Source organism: Salvelinus sp. IW2-2015, linkage group LG24, assembly GCF_002910315.2.
Source record: "Salvelinus sp. IW2-2015 linkage group LG24, ASM291031v2, whole genome shotgun sequence".
Lineage (NCBI taxonomy): Eukaryota > Metazoa > Chordata > Actinopteri > Salmoniformes > Salmonidae > Salvelinus > Salvelinus sp. IW2-2015.
The window spans coordinates 2,352,851-2,374,102 of NC_036864.1; the positions used below are offsets into that span (position 1 = coordinate 2,352,851).

General features: G+C 43.0%; 1 protein-coding gene across 1 annotated transcript in view; it reads right to left on the reverse strand.

The window, feature by feature from the left end:
* The window catches only part of LOC111951530 (proton myo-inositol cotransporter), a 76,366-nt gene that overhangs the window by 54,005 nt on the left and 1,109 nt on the right, over positions 1-21,252 (reverse strand). The window contains 2 exon segments of the mRNA XM_023969704.2: positions 150-358; positions 9,001-9,160. Coding sequence (XP_023825472.2) covers positions 150-358; positions 9,001-9,160 — 369 coding nt within the window.

A 21,252-nucleotide genomic window follows, 5' to 3' on the forward strand; every position in this document is an offset into this window, starting at 1 on the left:
AGAGAGAAAGAGAGAGAGACAGACAGTGGGCACATGGGCCACTCCTCTCCCTGTGTGTGTGCGTGCAAGTTTGTTTGTGTGTGCGTGTTCGTTGACGCATTCATTCATTTATGTGTGTCTTTCTCCTGATCCTCCTGCTCCCCTCTCACCTCCTCTGCAGTCTTTCTCCTCCTCCTCGATGCTGTTCTTGATGCTGTCGTACTCCTCGTCAATGTTCTGATTGCCTCTAATCTGGCTGAGCACGCGCCGGGCCTTCTGGGTAAGGCCTTTCTGGATCAGCCAGCGGGGGCTCTCTGGCAGGAACAGAAACCCCACGAACTGGAGCACCGCAGGGACCACCGACAGACCCAACATATACCTGGAGAGGGGGAGAAAGGGGGGCGGTGAGGGGGGGAGAGAGAGAGAGATGAAGAGAGCAATATGAGTTGTTTCATCTGTGAGTGACTCTCTTGCAAAATGAGGAACCTCATGAACCTGAGTACAGCAGGGACCACTGGCAGGAAGGGGGTAGCGAGGGATAGAAAGAATTCAATATATTAGCTGTTCCATCTTTGAGAGGAAAATCTCCATGAACTGCAGCACAGCAGGAACCACCAATAGACCCAACATAAAGTATACCTGGAGAACGGGAGGAGAAGATAGGGAGAGAGGGGGGAGACGCGGTGGAGGTGAGGGATGGAAAAAGGGAGGACGAGAGAGAGAGGGGAGAGACATAGAGATAAATGAGCTGTTCATCTGAGAGGGGGAGGGATGAGAAACCCCATGAGCTGTAGCATAGCAGGGACCACTGATGGGTTGCCTCCCACAATGTAGCAATATTCCAGCATTAACGTCTATAGTCTACTTAAGCCTCGTTCACATTACCCATAAACACTCCATTACGTTGCACCGGATGTCATGCTCTTCAACGGGAAGGTCCACAACGGAGTGGAATGGCAACGCCCCCTTGCAGTTGAAGGCTCTGTTGCGAGACGGACTCCGCATTCTTTAAAAGGTTCCAAACGTTGGCAATAAAACAGGTAGTTACCAAAGACCAACTGAAGATGAAAATATGTGTTTTCGGTGATGGCTTTATGGGATAGCTAGCAGCTTTTAAACAATTACCCATTCCTATAAGTGAGGACTATTTTACATTTTAAATAATACACATTGGCTCTTAAGCTAATTATACTATGACTGTTTCCCACTTTTAAGTTTATTGTGATGGTAATGACGTTTGTTTTTTATGATAATTATTAAGTCGGGGAAGGTACAACTTCTGCTGTTTCTAGGAGACTTAACAATGGCAGATATGTCATTCACCTTCGTTATTGCCGATGAAGTGGATGCTATCGAAATGCCACTCCTACACGATGCTGAACATGATTAACATGGTCCAAGGAATTATTATCCTGATAAGGAAATTAGATACTCACACAATGCTTTGGTTCTGACTTCAAGTTGCAATTGGTGAGGAGCAACTGCAGAAATTCACAAGCTTTGTTTTGTATTTCTGTGATGGTTCTCAAAATATAACCAGGTAGGCTACTAAAACATATATTATTTTTTTTCAGCACATGGGATATGCTCTGTTGTTTGCCATTACTTCATCCCCTTGTACCTTCCTCATTATTATGTGTGATTGTGAAACATGGAATTGTAACAGAATTGATTAAATGAAACGTGCATGTTTACTGAAACTTGCATGAGTCTTACAATATGGTAATTGATTGTGGGTCAGCATCACTACAGCCTGGAGTGTAATTCTTAAATTCTCAACCTTTGTTGCTTTTGTCAGTAAGCATGTAAAGAACAGAATTTGATTCAATCACATACAGGACAAAACACTCCCTGTACCGTACCGTACATCAGTTTACATGCTGGATAAACAATATGAAAAGAACTAGACGACATGAGTTCATATAAGTTACTAGGTAAACACTATTTCAAGCAGTCAAATGACCTTGGTATTAACCCCGCGACTGGTGTCTGGGATACTTGCTCATCAAGGGCCAGTTTCCCGGAAACAGATTAAGCCTTTAAAATTGCCAGTGTAGAAATCCCTGACAATAACCAATAGTAGAGACAAGACAGATGATAAGCTATAACACGGGACACAACATTACAGCTACATTGTAGGATATTTCATTTATTTGTGTTAGACATTTGGATCACGTGAAGGCTTATGGAATTTGATTGTAAGGATGAAGATGTATTTAATGTCTAAATAGTAATCCACCCAAAACAGTAAACATGCAAGATTCAAGTTTTATTAGTCGTGTGTACGGGATAAGCATGGTATACATCGTCCAACGAAATGCTTAAAATGTATAAACAGTAAACATGTATTGATAATAACCAATGATCAACCATTTAGGACCATGTATTGCCTTTCGCTTCCAAGAAAACCAAAAGAAGGTTGTCTCCCACAATGCTTTGGTTCTGACTTCAAGTTGCAATTGGTGAGGAGCAACTGCAGACATTTCTGGTCGACTGCACTCCAAGGTTCATGACCTATGATCACATGGTTGCTGTGAAGATCATCCAGTCGACACGTAGTCGTAAGTCTGAGAATTTGTATACCCATAATGCCACACACTTTGAAAGGCGGTGACCAACGTTGGTCAAGGTCTTGACAAAAGCACTCCGCTCGAATGCGCCCATAATCTCTGTGTTACACTCCCAGCCTTCATCAAGCGTAAACAACGTAAACAAGGTGTAGACTAACAGTGAAATACTTACTTATGGATCCTTTTCCAACAATGCAAAGGGACCCGTAAGTAAGCATTTCACGCTTAATCTACAGCTGTTGTTTACGAAGCATCTGACAAATAAAATTTGATTTCTCAGGACCCACATCAAATCATTACCAGGCTAACAACACTGTGAATAATAGCCTAACGTAACAACTCTGTTGTGTTCATTGAACATTTTTCAAAAGGCTTCACAGGGTTGACTGTCAAATAGAAGTCTGCCACAGAGCAGAGCACATCATTAAAACTCAACTTTCAAGGACTCAGAGTTGGCACAAAACGCAACTTGTCAAATCAGTAAAAAAAAAAAAGAACAATGCAAGGACACACGCTGACAGCTATGGCTTTTAGAGACATCGAAATAAACCCAGCACTTGTGGCAAGTTCAAGGAAGCTGTTCTGAATAATGACCTATAGCAAGACAAACCAACACTCACTTTATGAGCCAGTGACACTCATGTCTAAAAACTGTGGGAGGCTGTGTTTAAGCCGAGCCGAAGCACATTTTATTAGACGGCAATGTAGCATTTAGATTTTACAAAAACAATAAACTGATGTTATCTTTTGAACATATCCCTGCTCTGCACTGATGTTGAATGTTGCATCAGCTGGAGGCAGGACGAGGATCCACATCTCTGTTGCTGACATTTACACTGATCTGACCTGCTCGTCCAGACTGGACCTGCCATCTGACGTGACACGATTCACAGATGACAGACGGATGAATATTCTTTTTTTATTTTTTATTAATTAAACTAGTTGGCTACATTTCAATGTCTGTACTAGCACACCACTTGGAATCATTCCCAATACAGTCTGTCTCAGAAATCAACAGTTATCCTAACACCTGATACATCCCACTGAAACCTTGTTACAGACTAGAATATGAAAACGCGAAACTAAACACAAACAAATAGGATGAGGTCTACATAAACAAGGTTAGCAGCACTGTGTCCGTGGCCGTGATGTATACATGACGCATAAACAACTGAAAGCAGTGGTGTGTTGAAAGTCAGCGCTAGATGTTGGAATGTTGGAATGCCGTCTTCATCGACCTGGCCAAGGCTTTCGACTCTGTCAATCACCATATTCTTATCGGCAGACTCAGTAGCCTCGGTTTTTCTAATGACTGCCTTGCCTGGTTCACCAACTACTTTGCAGACAGAGTTCAGTGTGTCAAATCGGAGGGCATGTTGTCCGGTCCTCTGGCAGTCTCTATGGGGGTACCACAGGGTTCAATTCTCGGGCCGACTCTTTTCTCTGTATTACATCAATGATGTGCTCTTGCTGCGGGCGATTCCCTGATCCACCTCTACGCAGACGACACCATTCTGTATACTTCCGGCCTTCCTTGGACACTGTGCTATCTAACCTCCAAACGAGCTTCAATGCCATACAACACTCCTTCCGTGGCCTCCAACTGCTCTTAAACGCTAGTAAAACCAAATGCATGCTTTTCAACCGTTCGCTGCCTGCACCCGCACGCCCGACTAGCATCACCACCCTGGACGGTTCCGACCTAGAATATGTGGACATCTATAAGTACCTAGGTGTCTGGCTAGACTGCAAACTCTCCTTCCAGACTCATATCAAACATCTCCAATCCAAAATCAAATCAAGAATCGGCTTTCTATTCCGCAACAAAGCCTCCTTCACTCACGCCGCCAAACTTACCCTAGTAAAACTGACTATCCTACGATCCTCGACTTCGGCGATGTCATCTACAAAATAGCTTCAATACTCTACTCAGCAAACTGGATGCAGTTTATCACAGTGCCATTCGTTTTGTTACTAAAGCACCTTATACGACCACCACTGCGACCTGTATGCCCTAGTCGGCTGGCCCTCGCTACATGTTCGTCGTCAGACCCACTGGCTCCAGGTCATCTACAAGGCTATGCTAGGTAAAGTGCCGCCTTATCTCAGTTCATGGTCACGATGGCTACACCCACCCGCAGCACGCGCTCCAGCAGGTGTATCTCACTGATCATCCCTAAAGCCAAAACCTCATTTGGACGCCTTTCCTTCCAGTTCTCTGCTGCCTGCGACTGGAACGAATTGCAAAAATCTCTGAAGTTGGAGACTTTTATCTCCCTCAACAACTTTAAAAATCTGCTATCCGAGCAGCTAACCGATCGCTGCAGCTGTACATAGTCCATCTGTAAACTACCCACCAATTTACCTACCTCACCCCCATACTGCTTTTATTTATTTACTTTTCTGCTCTTTTGCACACCAGTATCTCTTCTTGCACATGATCATCTGATGATTTATCACTCCAGTGTTAATCTGCTAAATTGTAATTATTCGATTTATTGCCTACCTCATGCCTTTTGCACACATTGTATATAGATTCTCTTTTTTTTCTACCATGTTATTGACTTGTTTATTGTTTACTCCATGTGTAACTCTGTGTTGTCTGTTCACACTGCTATGCTTTATCTTTGCCAGGTCGCAGTTGCAAATGAGAACTTGTTCTCAACTAGCCTACCTGGTTAAATAAAGGTGAAATAAAAAAATAAAAAAAATAAAAATGTGACAAGAGCAGTGGGAGGGAGCATTCAAAACTTGCAGATTGGTCTTAAAAGGCCCAGTGCAGTCAAAAACGTGATTTTTGTTGTGTTTTGTATACACTGAGCTGTGTGCCAGTAGTTCAAACAGACAGCTCGGTGCATTCAACATGTCAATGCCTCTCATAAATAAAAAGGAGTGATGAAGTCAATCGCCAGGAGAGATTGACATGAATATTATTAATATTAGCTTACTTTTTTCGCACCTTGACTACTGTTCAGTCGTGTGGTCAGGTGCCACAAAACTAGGGCCTGTAGGACCTGCCTTGTTGATAGTGTTGTTAAGAAGGCAAAGGAACGCTTTATTATGGACATACTTCTCCCCATCTTAGCTACTGGGTGGGATTAAAAACAAACAAAAGACATCTATTGTAAAATATACTGTGACCGTAAAATGTAAACTCAGCAAAAAAAAAAACGTCCTCTCATTGACAACTGTGTTAATTTTTAGCAAACGTAACATGTGTAAATATTTGTATGAACATAACAAGATTCAACACCTGAGACAAACTGAGCAAGTTCCACAGACATGTGACTAACAGAAATGGAATAATGTGTCCCTGAACAAAGGGGGGGGGGTCAAGATCAAAAGTAACAGTCAGTATCTGGTGTAGCCACCAGCTGCATTAAGTACTGCAGAGCATCTCCTCCTCATGGACTGCAGCAGATTTGCCAGTTCTTGCTGTGAGATGTTACCCCACTCTTCCACCAAGGCACCTGCAAGTTCCCGGACATTTCTGGGGGGGAATGGCCCTAGCCGTTACCCTCCGATACAACAGGTCCCAGACGTGCTCAATGGAATTGAGATCCGGGCTCTTCGCTAGACATGGCAGAACACTGACATTCCTGTCTTTCAGGAAATCACGCACAGAACGAGCAGTATGGCTGGTGGCATTGTCATGCTGGAGGTTCATGTCAGGATGAGCCTGCAGGAAGGGTACCACATGAGGGAGGAGGATGTCTTCCTTGTAACGCACAGCGTTGAGATTGCCTGCAATGACAATAAGCTCAGTCCGATGATGCTGTGACACACCGCCCCAGACCATGACGGAACCTCCACCTCCAAATCGATCCCGCTCCAGAGTACAGGCCTCGGTGTAAAGCTCATTCCTTCGACAATAAACGCGAATCCGACCATCACCCCTGGTGAGACAAAACCGCGACTCGTCAGTGAAGAGCACTTTTTGCCAGTCCTGTCTGGTCCAGTGACGGTGGGTTTGTGCCCATAGGCGACGTTGTTGCCGGTGATGTCTGGTGAGGACCTGCCTTACAACAGGCCTACAAGCCCTCAGTCCAGACTGTTTCAGCCTATTGCGGACAGTCTGAGCACTGATGGAGGGATTGTACGTTCCTGGTATAACTCAGGCATTTGTTGTTGCATTCCTGTACCTGTCCCGCAGTTGTGATGTTCGGATGTACCGATCCTGTGCAGGTGTTGTTACATGTGGTCTGCCACTGCGAGGGCGATCAGCTGTCCATCCTGTCTCCCTGTAGCGGTGTCTTAGGCGTCTCACAGTACTGACATTACAATTTATTGCCCTGGCCACATCTGCAGTCCTCATGCCTCCTTGCACCATGCCTAAGACAAATTCATGCAGATGAGCAGGGACTCTGGGCATCTTTCTTTTGGTGTTTTTTAGAGTCAGGAGAAAGGCCTCTTTAGTTTCCTAAGTTTTCATAACTGTGACCTTAATTGCCAACTGTCTGTAAGCTGTTAGTGTCTTAACGACTGTTCCACAGGTGCATGTTCATTAATTGTTCATGCATGGGAAACAGTGTCAAACCCTTTACAATGAAGATCTGTGAAGTTAATTGGATTTTTACGAATTATCTTTGAAAGACAGCGTCCTGAAAAAGGAACATTTATTTTTTTGCAGAGTTTATATAGTATGTATAAGCTGGAAGTAGAAGCCTACGTGTTGTTGTCCATTAGTTTACTCTAATTAGGAGAGGATGGTAAGGTTAGGGGAAAATAATAAAGGAATATATATACAGTTGAAGTCGGAAGTTTACATACACCTTAGCCAAATACATTTAAACTCAGTTTTTCACAATTCCTGACATTTAATCTGTGTAAAGATTCCCTGTCTTAGGTCAGTTAGGAACACCACTTTATTTTAAGAATGTGAAATGTCAGAATAATGGTAGAGAGAATGATTTATTTCAGCTTTTATTTCTTTCATCACTTTCCCAGCGGGTCAGAAGTTTACATACACTCAATTAGTATTTGGTAGCATTGCCTTTAAAGTGTTTAACTTGGGTCAAACGTTTCTGGTAGCCTTCCACAAGCTTCCCACAATAAGATGGGTGAATTTTGGCCCATTCCTCCTGACAGAGCTGGTGTAACTGAGTCAGGTTTGTAGGCCTCCTTGCTCGCACATGCTTGTTCAGTTCTGCCCAAACATTTTCTATAGGATTGAGGTCAGAGCATTGTGATGGCCACTCCAATACCTTGACTTTGTTGTCCTTAAGCCATTTTGCCACAACTTTGGAAGTATGCTTGGGGTCATTGTCCATTTGGAAGACCCATTTACAACCAAGCTTTAACTTCCTGACTGATGTCTTGAGATGTTGTTTCAATATATCCACATATTTTTCCCCCCTCATGATGCCATCTATTTTGTGAAGTGCACCAGTCCCTCCTGCAGCAAAGCACCCCCACAACATGATGCTGCCACCCCCGTGCTTCACGGTTGGGATGGTGTTCTTCGGCTTGCAAGCTTCCCCCTTTTTCCTCCAAACATAACAATGGTCATTATGGCCAAACAGTTCTATTTTTGTTTCATCAGACCAGAGGACATTTCTCCAAACAGTACGATCTTTGTCACCATGTGCAGTTGCACACCGTAGTCTGGCTTTTTTATGGCGGTTTTGGAGCGGTGCTTCTTCCTTGCTGAACGGCCTTTCAGGTTATGTCGATATAAGACTTGTTTTACTGTGGATATAGATACTTTTGCACCTGTTTCCTCCAGCATCTTCACAAGGTCCTTTGCTGTTGTTCTGGGATTGATTTGCACATTTTGCATCAAAGTACGTTCATCTCTAGGAGACAGAACGCGTCTCCTTCCTGAGCGGTATGATGGCTGCGTGGTTCGATGGTGTTTATACTTGCGTACTATTGTTTGTGCAGATGAACGTGGTACCTTCAGGCGTTTGGAAATTGCTCCCAAGGATGAACCAGACTTGTGGATTTTTTCAAGGTAGGCCTTGAAATACATCCACAGGTACACCTCCAATTGACTCAATTGATGTCAATTTGCCTATCAGGAGCTTCTAAAGCCATGACATAATTTTCTGGAATTTTCCAAGCTGTCAACTTAGTGTATGTAAACTTCTGACCCACTGGAATTGTGATACAGTGAATTATAAAGGAAATAATCTGTCTGTAAACAATTCTTGGAAAAATTACTTGTGTCATGCACAAGACATTTGTGGAGTGGTTGAAAAACGAGTTTTAATGACTCCAACCAAAGTGTGTGTAAACTTCCGACTTCAACTGTATACAGTGTATATATATATTTACCCAAAAATATATAGGGGATTGGAAATTATGCAGACAATTATATTGATGGAATCTACAATCTATCTGTACTATTAAAGCTGATCTACCCCCTAAAAAAAAAGAAAAAAAGAAAATGGGGATAAATGAGATATTTTTGATATATTCAAAGATGAGGCATGTAGAGCAATTGTCTCACCTCCATCCATCGTGGCGTAGGTAGCTGAAGGCTCCGTCTATGATGCTGGCAGTAAACTGGCCCCCCGTGATGAACAGTGTGTTTACTGTCACCAGCTGGCCTCTCAGGTGGGGGGGAGACGTCTCAGCTATGTACACTGGCACCGTCATGGACGCAATACCTACTCATGTGGGATGGGGCAGAGGAATAGGGAAGACACGATGAGGAGTGTAGAACCGGACAGTGTAGGGTGAAGATGCCCCTAGACGCTAATCTCGCATCAGTTTAGCATTGGGGGAGGGGAAGCTGATACTAGATCTGCACCTAGGGGAAACTTCACCCCAGAGCATACAGTACAGTCAAAGTTTATGGATAAGTGCAAATTCAGCTTTTATGATCAGTACACTGGTTTGCCTAATTCAACATCAATGGTATAGGGTCTGAGTTATGCATGAAACAACATATCCTCTCCACAATCAAGTGGAATCTGAGTGTCCTCAGCCACTGTCACGTTCTTCAAAATGAGCGGACCAAGGCGTGTGTTGGGTTCCACATCTTTATTTCAGTGAAACTAGAAACAAAACAACAAAACCTACAAAGAACGTGAAGTCGTAGGGTCACAAGCACATACACAAACAAAACAATATCCCACAATCACAGGTGGGAAAACGGCTACCTAAATATGATCCCCAATTAGAGGCAACGATTACCAGCTGCATTTAATTGGGAACCATACAAAAACACCAACATAGAAAATATAAACTAGAACACCCCCTAGTCACGCCCCGACCCACTACACCATAGAGAACCAAGGGCTCTCCGTGGTCAGGGCGTGACAGTACCCCCCCCCAAAGGTGCGGACTCCGGCCGCAAAACCTGAAACCAAATGAGGAGGGTAGGGGGAGTGATTAGTGTCGGTGGCGGCTCCGGTGCAGGTCGTAGCCCCTGCCCAGACCCCGGATCCGGCCATCACGCCGGGCTGAACGCCGTGCCTGGACTGGGCATCGGCGCAAAGGAGGGCTCCGGCCATGGAGCTGGATGGACGCCGTGCCTGTACTGGGCATCGGCGCAGAGGAAGGCTCCGGCCCGTTGACCGTCGCCGGAGGTTCCGGACCGTTGACCGTCGCCGGAAGCTCTGGACTGTGAACCGTCGCCGGAAGCTCTGGACTGTGAACCGTCGCAGGAAGCTCTGGACTGTGAACCGTCGCCAGAAGCTCTGGACTGTGAACCGTTCGCCAGAAGCTCTGGACTGTGAACCGTCGCCAGAAGCTCTGGACTGTGATGGCGCACTGGAGGCCTAGTGCGTGGAGCCGGTACAGGTGGCACCGGACTGGTGACATGCACTTCAGGGCGTGTGCGGGGAGCTGGCACAGGACGTACCGGACTGGGGAGGCGCACTGGAGGCCTGGTGCATGGAGCCGGCACAGTTGGCACCGGACTGGTGACACKCACTTCAGGGCGAGTGTGGGGAGCTGGCACAGGACGTACCAGACTGGGGAGGCGCACTGGAGGCCTGGTGCGTGGAGCCGGCACAGGTGGCACCGGACTGGTGACACGCACTTCAGGGCGACTGCACTGCAGCATACTCTGCGCTATTTCCTCTCTCCGGTATCTCTCATTAAACTCCTCTATCGACTGCCAGATGGTCTCTGGCTCTCTCCTCTGCCCAGCCGACCGCCCCATGTGTCCCCCCCCMAAAAAAAATCTTGGAGTTTCTGTGGCACCGGACTGGTGCCCCGCTGGCACAGGATTCACCAGACTGCTAACTGGATCCTCTGGTCGTATGTTGAGCAGAAMACACTTGCACAACATCTCTCTCATCTCTCTCTCTCCCAACTTCTCCATTGCCTCCCTGACGGTCTCTTCCCTCTGATCAGCCACCAGCTTTATGTGCCCCCCCCCCCAAAAAATCTTGGGGTTTCCCTAGCAGCGGTCCCCGGCGCCGTCGCTGTCCCCCTATGCTCCTTGGCGACTCCCGCCAGGGAAGGGTCTCGTGTCCTCTCATGTCCTCCCAAGTCCAAAACTCCTTTACCTCATTTACACGCTGCTTGGTCCTTTGTTGGTGGGATATTCTGTAACGTTCTTCAAAATGAGCGGACCAAGGTGCAGCGTGTGTTGTGTTCCACATCTTAATTTCAGTGAAACTAGAAACAGAACAACAAAACCTACAAAGAACGTGAAGTCGTAGTGTCACAAGCGCATACACAAACAAACAATATCCCACAAAACACAGGTGGGAAAACGGCTACCTAAATATGATCCCCAATTAGAGGCAACGTTTACCAGCTGCCTCTAATTGGGAACCATACAAAAACCCCAACAGAGAAAATATAAACTAGAACACCCCCTAGTCACGCCCCGACCCACTACACCATAGAGAACCAAGGGCTCTCCATGGTCAGGGTGTGACAGCCACATCTCTCATCTAGAGAACCTGACCAATCAAAACACTCAACCACAGAGCTGCTGCACCAATCACACACTAGCCATTAGGGCACTAAAGAGCCCTCATCAATGTGCACAACATCAATCATGTCTGACAGACTAAACAACATCAACCACAACATCCGTCATCTCTATAACCAGATCTACAGCATATATCTCAAGTGCATCCACTACATCAGAGATACTGTAGCCTATATAGCGTGTAAGTCAGTGTTGTTGTCAGCTGCTGCAGCCACAGACCATGCCAAAACGACTACATATTTACACTGACTGCTAGAACAAACAACATGTGTTTGCCCGGATTCATCTGACAAGGGCCAGTGACATCACCGCTCTGCGCCACACCGATAAGGGACTATTTATAGCACTCAGAGTGCACTGCTTCCTGTCTCTCCTCCAGTTGCCCGGCAGACGACATAGCTACCTGTTACCATGGGAACCGCTTGCTTCGCCATGCAACCTCGCCGTTATACGACACCGGCTGGGGTTAATCAATATCTGGGAGACACGATACGTTTTATTGGCATTTTCTTCTTCTTCTTTTTACCCAGGAGTGAGGGCTGGAGGGACGGGTCCGACTGTTAAAGGGGCCCTAGGGTTGCCGCTCATACGGTACACACCTTGGGTGACCAACCCTAGAGGTGTGGTTGATAGAGTTTCCAACTACACCTGTAGAGTTACTAGGTGTGCAGATTGCTCCAGCCCTGCAGTAGCCTAACACACCTGATTCAGCTGATCATGGTCCAGACTCAGAGTGACGGCCTTGATTAGTTTACTATTTCAGTCAGGTGTGTTAATGCAGGGCTGGAGCAAAAGCATGCATACCCAGTCGCTCCCGTGGGTAACACCGCCAAGTAAACAACTAGAGCTGAGCATGCTTCAACATAAAGGGTTCTACTCTGTTTGCTCTTCTGTCAAAGGCTGCTCCTCTACATATCACATTTTACATGTTTGTCATTTTATTTTCATCATACACATGCAGAGAGCAGAACAAATAACTGAACCAAACGCGTGGTTGTGAATGGAATTAAGAGTACTGGAGCGTTTATTATGTTGCAAAGTTTTTAATGTGGATTAAAATAAAGGAGAGAGGAAGAAAGAGAGAGAGAGAGGCAGAAAGAGAAAGAGAAAGAGAAAGAGAGAGAGAGAGAGAAAGAGAAAGAGAGAGAGAAAGAGAAAGAGAAAGAGAGAGAGAGAGAGAGAAAGAGAAAGAGAGAGAGAGAGAGAGAGAAGAGAGAGAGAGAGAAAAGAGAGGCAGACCAAGACCCGCAGAGCAGTATAGGCAGAAAGAGAGAGAGATAGGCAGAAAGAGAGAGACAGACAGCTAGATAGAGTGAATGTTTTTGGGATGTTATCCTAATGTTAGATAAAACCCTAATGCAGGACATACACTACACAATTCGGGCACAAATTCGGCACGTTTTTGCCATCCTAGACAAATGTTCATGATCGGGGTGAAATCCTATGAACTTGGTATAGGATCAGCACGTCAGGACACGCCTAGTTAGAGCGGGTCAAGGACGCACGGATGATGGCTGTTCCGTTTTCCAGACCCCTGTTGGATGTCCCGATAATTTTCCGACGTCAGAAATGTTGGTTGTGCACCTTGCAGTATGAGAAGTGCTATGACGCGATTGGGCAGGGACCACTGCCAAAAGCCAATGAGCACTCAGCATGTGAGACCAAGACAATAACGGAGAAGTGGACAGCAACAACAACACACCATGTGGACCGAGGTGACGGAAGACAGATTGGTGGAGCTGTGGACAGAACACAACTGTCTTTTCAATATTACCTCTGAGTCCTACCGTGACGGAAACCAAGAGGATAATTTCATATCATCATCATCATCATTTAAAGTCAATATTCTGCGATCCCGTCTCTTTTTTTATGTTTCTGCACATACTAACGTGCACAGTTTGCGTGTTGGCATTTTTTTCCTACAACAACTGAGAAATTCAGTGCAAGATCAATTAGTGAATCATCGTGTAATGTGAGCGCCACAGTCCTGTGGATGAGGATGGACGGAATTAAAGATTTTGGACAAGGAAATCTGGAAATGTGAGCACATCCAAGTTGTTAAGATTTTAGAAGTTGTGTAGTGTATGCCCAGAATAACTAGAACTTAATGTAAATCTTAGCTAATGTTTTAGGAATGTTCCCGGTTTGCAGGGCGGATTCTGAGAGAGTGGTAGAGCCCTAGCCATCCTTTCCTCCCCATCACTCCCTCCTTCTCTTGTTATCAGCGACAGCCTTTAGTCAGTCCTTCTGGTCTCCCCAGGCCTCTACTCAGTTCTCAGACACATGTGGAGTTCACCAGCACCAAGACTCTCACAGCCACGGCCACAGTCACAGCCATCCATTATAATGACCTCTCCTTTCAGGACCAAGGACAGCGGCACACACTATCCTGAACGAACTAGCATCATGTGTCAAAGACTTTCTATTTATAGCAAGTAGTCACCATGTGGAAGTCATTGAAACCCACAGGACTAGCAGCACTCTCTATAATACAAAAAGTGCATGGTACTGCAATAGGCGTCATGGATTTTCAGGATCAGACTGAAATATCCCATCCAAAATCGTATTTTATTTAACCTTTATTTGATCAAGGAGTCATACTGAGACCAAGGTCTCTTTTACAGATGAGCCCTGAATTACATAAATGACAGAAAATACACACATCAAAATATCAATACAAAATGCAAGAAAGAAAAACACGGTAATAAAATACAAACACATTCATCAGTAATAAGGCCCTCAATCAGCTTTCTGAATTCACCTAGAGGCACCACAACATAACATTTAAGAACATTAGAGTAGAGACCAAAGGAGTTTCCAGAGTTAGCCATCCCCGAGATGGGGTGTGGTAACATTATGTCTAAAGTTTAGTAATGCTGTTAGGTACAGTGGGACTTAATGTAAAAGGGYTTTATAAATGAAAACATAGCAATGTATTGTGCAATGTAACCTACGTGACATCACAGAGGGCCAACCAACTGTCTGGTAGAGACTGCAGTGATGACTACTAAAATTGTCGCCCGTAAGAAAGTGCAATGCTCTATGATAAACTGCATCTAACGGYTTTAATGAAGTGGCAGCTGCGTTCATATAGATGATGTGGCCATAGTCCAGGACCGATAGGAACGTTGACCGAATCATCTGCTTTCTACTATTTAGCGAGAGGCAGGACCTATTTCTATAGAGGAAGACTATTTTTACTCTCAGCTTCTTAACTAACACATCAATATGCAAAAAAACATCAAACTTATTTTTATGTGCTCTAGGGAACAACATATACTTAGTTTTACCTGCATTCAGTACTAATTTCAGGTCAATAAGGTTTTTCTGTAAAGCAATGAAAGCAGACTGTAGATCAGATAGAGCCTGGTCAACCGTGGGGGCGACAGTATACACAACAGCATCATCGGCATACAAGTGCAGGTTAACATTTTTCTTTACAGACAAGTCAATATTGTTAATGTAAACATAAAGATGTACAGGACTCGACCCCTACAGGACACCTTTCGTAATATATCCACAAAACCTGATTTAACACCATCATTAGATTGAGTTCTATCGGTCAAGTCATTTTTTAAAATCATTTACGATATGTTATGATTGAGATCAAATTAGGACATTGACTTCAATGTTGTTGGTCAATAAATACCTGTTTGTCAATAATAAAACGGACAATATCACTTAATAGAAACAGATCATCCTCATTCTGTGCCTTATAGACATACCACAGAACAAGGAAGCATCCCAAATGGCAGCCTAATCCCTATTTAGTTCACTATTGACCAGAGCCATATAGGCCCTGGTCAAAAGTAGTGCACTATGAAGGGAATATGGTGCCATTTGGGACTCTACACCGCTCTCCAATGTGTCCACCTAAAGGTCAACTCACCAATAATTGGCTCAAGATGGTAAGATGAACCAAACCCCAGGCTTGTGTTAAAGACCAGTCAAAGGTATGCATTTCTGCCTCCTCCTGACAAACGGCAAGAATGACCTTCCCTCAGAAATGCTAAGCAATTAAAGTTATGACGAGCCCAGCCTGCCGTCATGTAAATGTGATTGGACGTGTGACAGGGTACGCTCGGAATACAGTGGGGTCTGAAATTATTGACACACTTGATAAAGATGAGCAAAAATGACTGTATATAATACTGAGGTACAGTACCAGTCAAAAGTTAAGGGTTTTTCTTTATTTTTACTATTTTCTACATTGTAGAATAATAGTGAAGACATCAAAACTATAAAATACCGGAATCATATAGTAACCAAAAAAGTGTTAACCTGTCTAGCCCCAGCGTTCCGCTAGCGAAATTCAAAAAATATTTTTGAGAAATATTTAACTTTCACACATTAACAAGTCCAATACAGCAAATGAAAGATAAACATCTTGTGAATCCAATCAACATGTCCGATTTTTTTTTATGTTTTACAGCGAAAACACCAGTATATTTATGTTAGCTCACCACCAAATACAAAAAAGCACAGACATTTCTTTCACAGCACAGGTAGCATGCACAAAACCAACCTAACTAACCAAGAACCAACCAAACTAACCAAGAAACAACTTCATCAGATGACAGTCTTATAACATGTTACACAATAAATCTATGTTTTGTTCGAAAAATTTGCATATTTGAGCTATAAATCAGTTTTACATTGCAGCTACCATCACAGCTACCGTCACAAATAGCACCGAAGCAGGCAGAGTAATTATAGAGACCAACGTGGAATACCTAAATACTCATCATAAAACATTTCTGAAAAATGCATGGTGTACAGCAAATGAAAGACAAGCATCTTGTGAATCCAGCCAATATTTCAGATTTTTTAAGTGTTTTACAGCGAAAACACAATATAGCATTATATTAGCTTACCACAATAGCCAGAAACACAAGCCATTTACCAGCAGCAAAAGTTAGCGATCGTAACAAACCAGCAAAAGATATAATTTTTGACTAACCTTGATAAGCTTCATCAGATGACAGTCCTATAACATCATTATACATACACTTGTGTTTTGTTCGAAAATGTGCATATTTAGAGCTGAAATCAGTGGTTATACATTGTGCTAACGTAGCATCTTTTTCCCAGAATGTGCGGATATTTTTCTAAAACTCACCTATTCTGACCAAATAACTATTCATAAACATGACAAAAAAATACATGTTGTATAGGAAAGGATAGATACACTAGTTCTTAATGCAATCGCCGTGTTAGAATTCTAAAAATAACTTCATTACGACATCCAGCTTACGTTATAGCGAGAGCGTGCCCAAAATCTGGGCGCTACCTAATAGTACACATGTTCGACAGATATATGAAATAGCATCATAAAATGGGTCCTACTTTTGATGATCTTCCATCAGAATGTTGTACAAGGGGTCCTTTGTCGGGAACAATCGTTGTCTGGTTTTAGAATGGCCTTTTTCCCTCGCGAATTAGCAAGCAAAACTAGCCAAGTGGCGCTAAGCTGTCCATCTTCACCAAACGCAAAGAACGCAACACGTCTAACGTCCCGAAAAAAATTCAATAATCGAATAAAACTATATTGAAAAAACATACTTTACGATGATATCTTCACATTTATCAAATAAAATCAAAGCCGGAGATATAAGACGTCTATAACGATTGCTTTTCAGAAGCCAATACTGGTGACCTTTATGCGCTTCCTGAACAAACGAATTCTGGGGTCATGTCATTCCAAGCTGTTTCTTTTGACCATAGAAAGAGATTGAGACCCCATTTCACCTCTCACAGTCTATTGACATCTAGTGGAAGGCGTATGAAGTGCATGTATAGTCACAAATCTCAAGCAAAATGATAGGGAGGCCCTGGAACAGAGCCTCGATTTGAGGTTTTTCACTTTCTGACAGGAAGTATGCTGCAAAATAAGTTCTGTTTTACTCACAGATATAATTCAAACGGTTTTAGAAACTTGAGAGTGTTTTCTATCCAATAGTAATAATAATATGCATATTGTACGAGCAAGAATAGAGTACGAGGCCGTTTAAATTGGGCACGATTTTCCCCCAAAGTGTAAATAGCGCCCTCTATCCTCAACAGTACATTTTATATTTGAGATTCTTCAAAGTAGAATAACAGCTTTGCACACTCTTGGCATTCTTCAACCAGCTTCACCTGGAATGCTTCCCACATACGCTGAGCACTTGTTGGCTGCTTTTCCTTCACTCTGCGGTCCAACTCATCCCAAACCCTCTCAATTGGGTTGAGGTTGGGTAATTGTGGAGGACAGGTAATTTTATGCAGCCCTCCATCACGCTCCTTCTTGGTCAAATAACCCTTACACAGCCTGGAGGTGTGTTGGGTCATTGTCCTGTTGAAAAACAAATTATATTCCCACTAAGCAAAAACCAGATGAGATGGCGTATCGCTGCAGAATGCTGCTTAAGTGTGCCTTGAATTCTAAATAAATCACTGACAGTGTCACCAGCAAAGCACCCCCACACTATCACACCTCTTCCTCCATGCTTCACGGTGGCAACCACACATGAGATCATCTGTTCACCTACTCTACGTCTCACAAAGACACGGCGGTTGGAACTTAGAATCTCAAATTTTGACTCATTTCCACCAGTTTAATGTCCATTGCTCGTGTTTCTCGGCCCAAACAAGTCTCTTCTTCTTATTGGTGTCCTTTAGTAGTTGTTTCTTTGCAGCAATTCGACCATGAAGGCCTGGTCTCCTCTGAACAGTTGATGTTGAGATGTGTCTGTTAGTTGAACTCTGTGAAGCATTTATTTGGGCTGCAATTTCTGAGGTGCATTTAACTCTGCATTTAACTAATGAACTTATCCTCTGCAGCAGAGGTAACTCTGGGTCTTCCTTTCTTGTGGTGGTCCTCATGAGAGCTAGTTCATCATAGCACTTGATGGGTTTTGCGACTGCACTTGAAGAAACTTTCACAGTTTTTGAAATGTTCTGGATTGACTGACCTTCATGTCTTAAAGTAATGATGGGCAGTCGTTTCTCTTTGCTTATTTGAGGTGTTCTTGCCAAAACTTGGACTCTTCTTTTAACAAATAGGGCTATCTTCTGTATACCACCCCACCTTGTCACAACACAACGGATTGGCTCAAACGCATTTAGAAGGGAAAAAAATTCTACAAATTAACTTTTAAGAAGGTACACCTGTTATTTTAAATGCATTCAAGGTGACTACCTCATTAAGCTGGTTGAGAGAATACCAAAAGTGTATAAAGCTGTCATCAAGGCAAAGGGTGGCTACTTTGAAGAATCTCAAGTATAAAATATATTTTGATTTGTTTAAAACTTTTTTGGTTACTATATGATTCCATATGTGTTATTTCATAGTTTTGATGTCTTCACTATTATTCTACAATGTAGAAAATAGTAAAAATAAAGAAAAACTCTTGAATGAGTAGGTGTGTCCAAACTTGACTTGTACTTGTATATACTTGTATATTGTATGCTAAAAAAAGGGAAATTATATTATGTTATACTAATACAATTTCTCAGAGAAATGAACAAGTAATAATTGTTTTTCTCACACCCCTGTTTTCAATACCTTTCAATACCTTAACCTTGCGAGGATAACGACATGAATCCTTTTTCTAAAATGGGAGGGATCTTAGACCATTTCTCCTTACATAATCCTTCCAGATCCTTGATATCCATGTGGGAGCAAAATAGCTCCATAGCATCAAACGTCCACCACTATTTTTTACAATAAGTATGCAGCCTTATGCTCATGCATTCTCAATTCAACGCCAAACCCACCACTGGTGTGTGTGGCCCAAGAGCTCTATTTTCATGTCATCTGACCAAGGCACCGGTTCCAATCCAAGTGACAGTGCTGTTTAGCATACTCCAGGCATTTACATTTGTTGATGAAAATAGAGCTCTTTAGCCACACACACCAGCGGTGGGTTTGGCATCAAAATGAGTAATGCATGAGCAGACATAAAGCCAATGCCTAGAGATGGAGAGGCAAATGTAACCCGTGTGACCCGATCAATTAACTATTTCGATGGCCGGATAAACTGCTTCTTTCAATCTTTGGAAAATACTAACTATTGAATTTGTTTTGGAAGATTGATGTGTCTGAGGGGTAATATTGAGCGAGAAGAGAGTGAGAGTCTACTGTGTGTGTGTGTGTGTGTGTGTGTGTGTGTGTGTGTGTGTGTGTGTGTGTGTGTGTGTGTGTGTGTGTGTGTGTGTGTGTGTGTGTGTGTGTGTGTGTGTGTGTGTGTGTGTGTGTGTGTGTGTGTGTGTGAGAGAGAGAGCAGTTTTTGAAAGATAAAAGGCTGATTCATATTTGCACAGGCTTACTCTCTGGGTCTATTAATTGGTGTCAAAAACAAAAACAAAGATTGGCTAATCCCTATGACTAGTTCACTCAAACAGCAAAAACACACAAAGCATAGCACCCTTAGTCCATTCCTCCACTTGTTGTGCTCAATGAAGCCAAGAATTAAGACAAGGCTTAACAGTGATGACTTCCAAGCATGGCACACTACTTCACCACTACATGATTTTAATGCCCAAAGTAACTCCATACTATGAACATTATTCTACTGAGCATGACAGGCCAATCTTCATTTCCAATCAAAGGCAACATCAAGACTACGAGTCACCCAGAGGTTGCTATAAATACCTTCGGTACATCGAATTCTCATTGAATGCCAAACAGTGTGAAATCTTTCAAAAGCCTACTACCTCCAAAAATACCATAGGCCTAGGCACTGCAGTCAGATATCAGTAACCCTGACAACAAGCCAGTCTCAAAGTAGTGGGATGAAGTTAGCAACTTCTAGTTTGATTATTGCTTTGGTATACAGCTAAATAAAGTATTGACTATCCCTAAGAAGTAAACTTTCTCAGTTTTGTATTAGGTTTGCCAATCAAAATACTGTAGCCTACAAGGCATGTGCTGTCATGCATGCACGTTAGTTGCCCTCTATAATGGTAACCTAAACTGTCTGAGTGTAATAAACTAGGCTTACCCGTACACAGATAACCTCATCCCTAGTCTATGTGAATGAGATTAGCCTGAAGTGAAGAGTAAATTCAGCAACACTCTGAGGACAGTGGATGTTGATAAAGGAGCTTCTTTTTTGTTAAAAGTAAAACGTATGCATTTTGGTCCTTGACCTTCATAAAGGTTTTACTTATTTCTGGCTGACAGACTACATCTTAGGTTCTGGCCTTCTGTGTTGGTTGTACAGATGAAAAAGGAAGAGACTTTTCTATATTTCAAAATGGCCTCATATAGGCTCAGGGACCAATCACAATAGGACACAACACATGATGTGATTGGTTGCAAAAATCTGACCAATAGCATTTAGGCCCTATAGCTAAACGCCTCCTCTAATATTCTATATGTAAACCCCTGAAACCCCCAGGGGCATTTTACCCCTTTTAGGTTGGGAATTTGTTTCTAGCATTAATGTAAGCACATTTCAGGTGAATCTGGAGGTTATAAATCAAACAATATCTTCAAATAAATCATACAGTATCTTTAGAAACGTTTATTTTGAGTAGGAATGTGAGTTAGCTAGTTAGTTAGCATGAGCTAGCATCTGCTGGGATTTAAGAGAATGTGCAGGTGATGTAAAAAAAAAAAAAAAGTTTAAAAAAAGGGTTTAATGTAAGCCTAAAATAGAGTTTTAGGCTTACATTAAAACCTCATCATAGGTTATTAATAGTGAGATGTGCAATGCCATTTTGTTTCAATATTTGATTGGTCTAATAAAATATAACTAGTTTTCTAGAGTCAATTACTAAAAAATTACTAAATAAAACGGATTAGATGGATTTTAACGCACA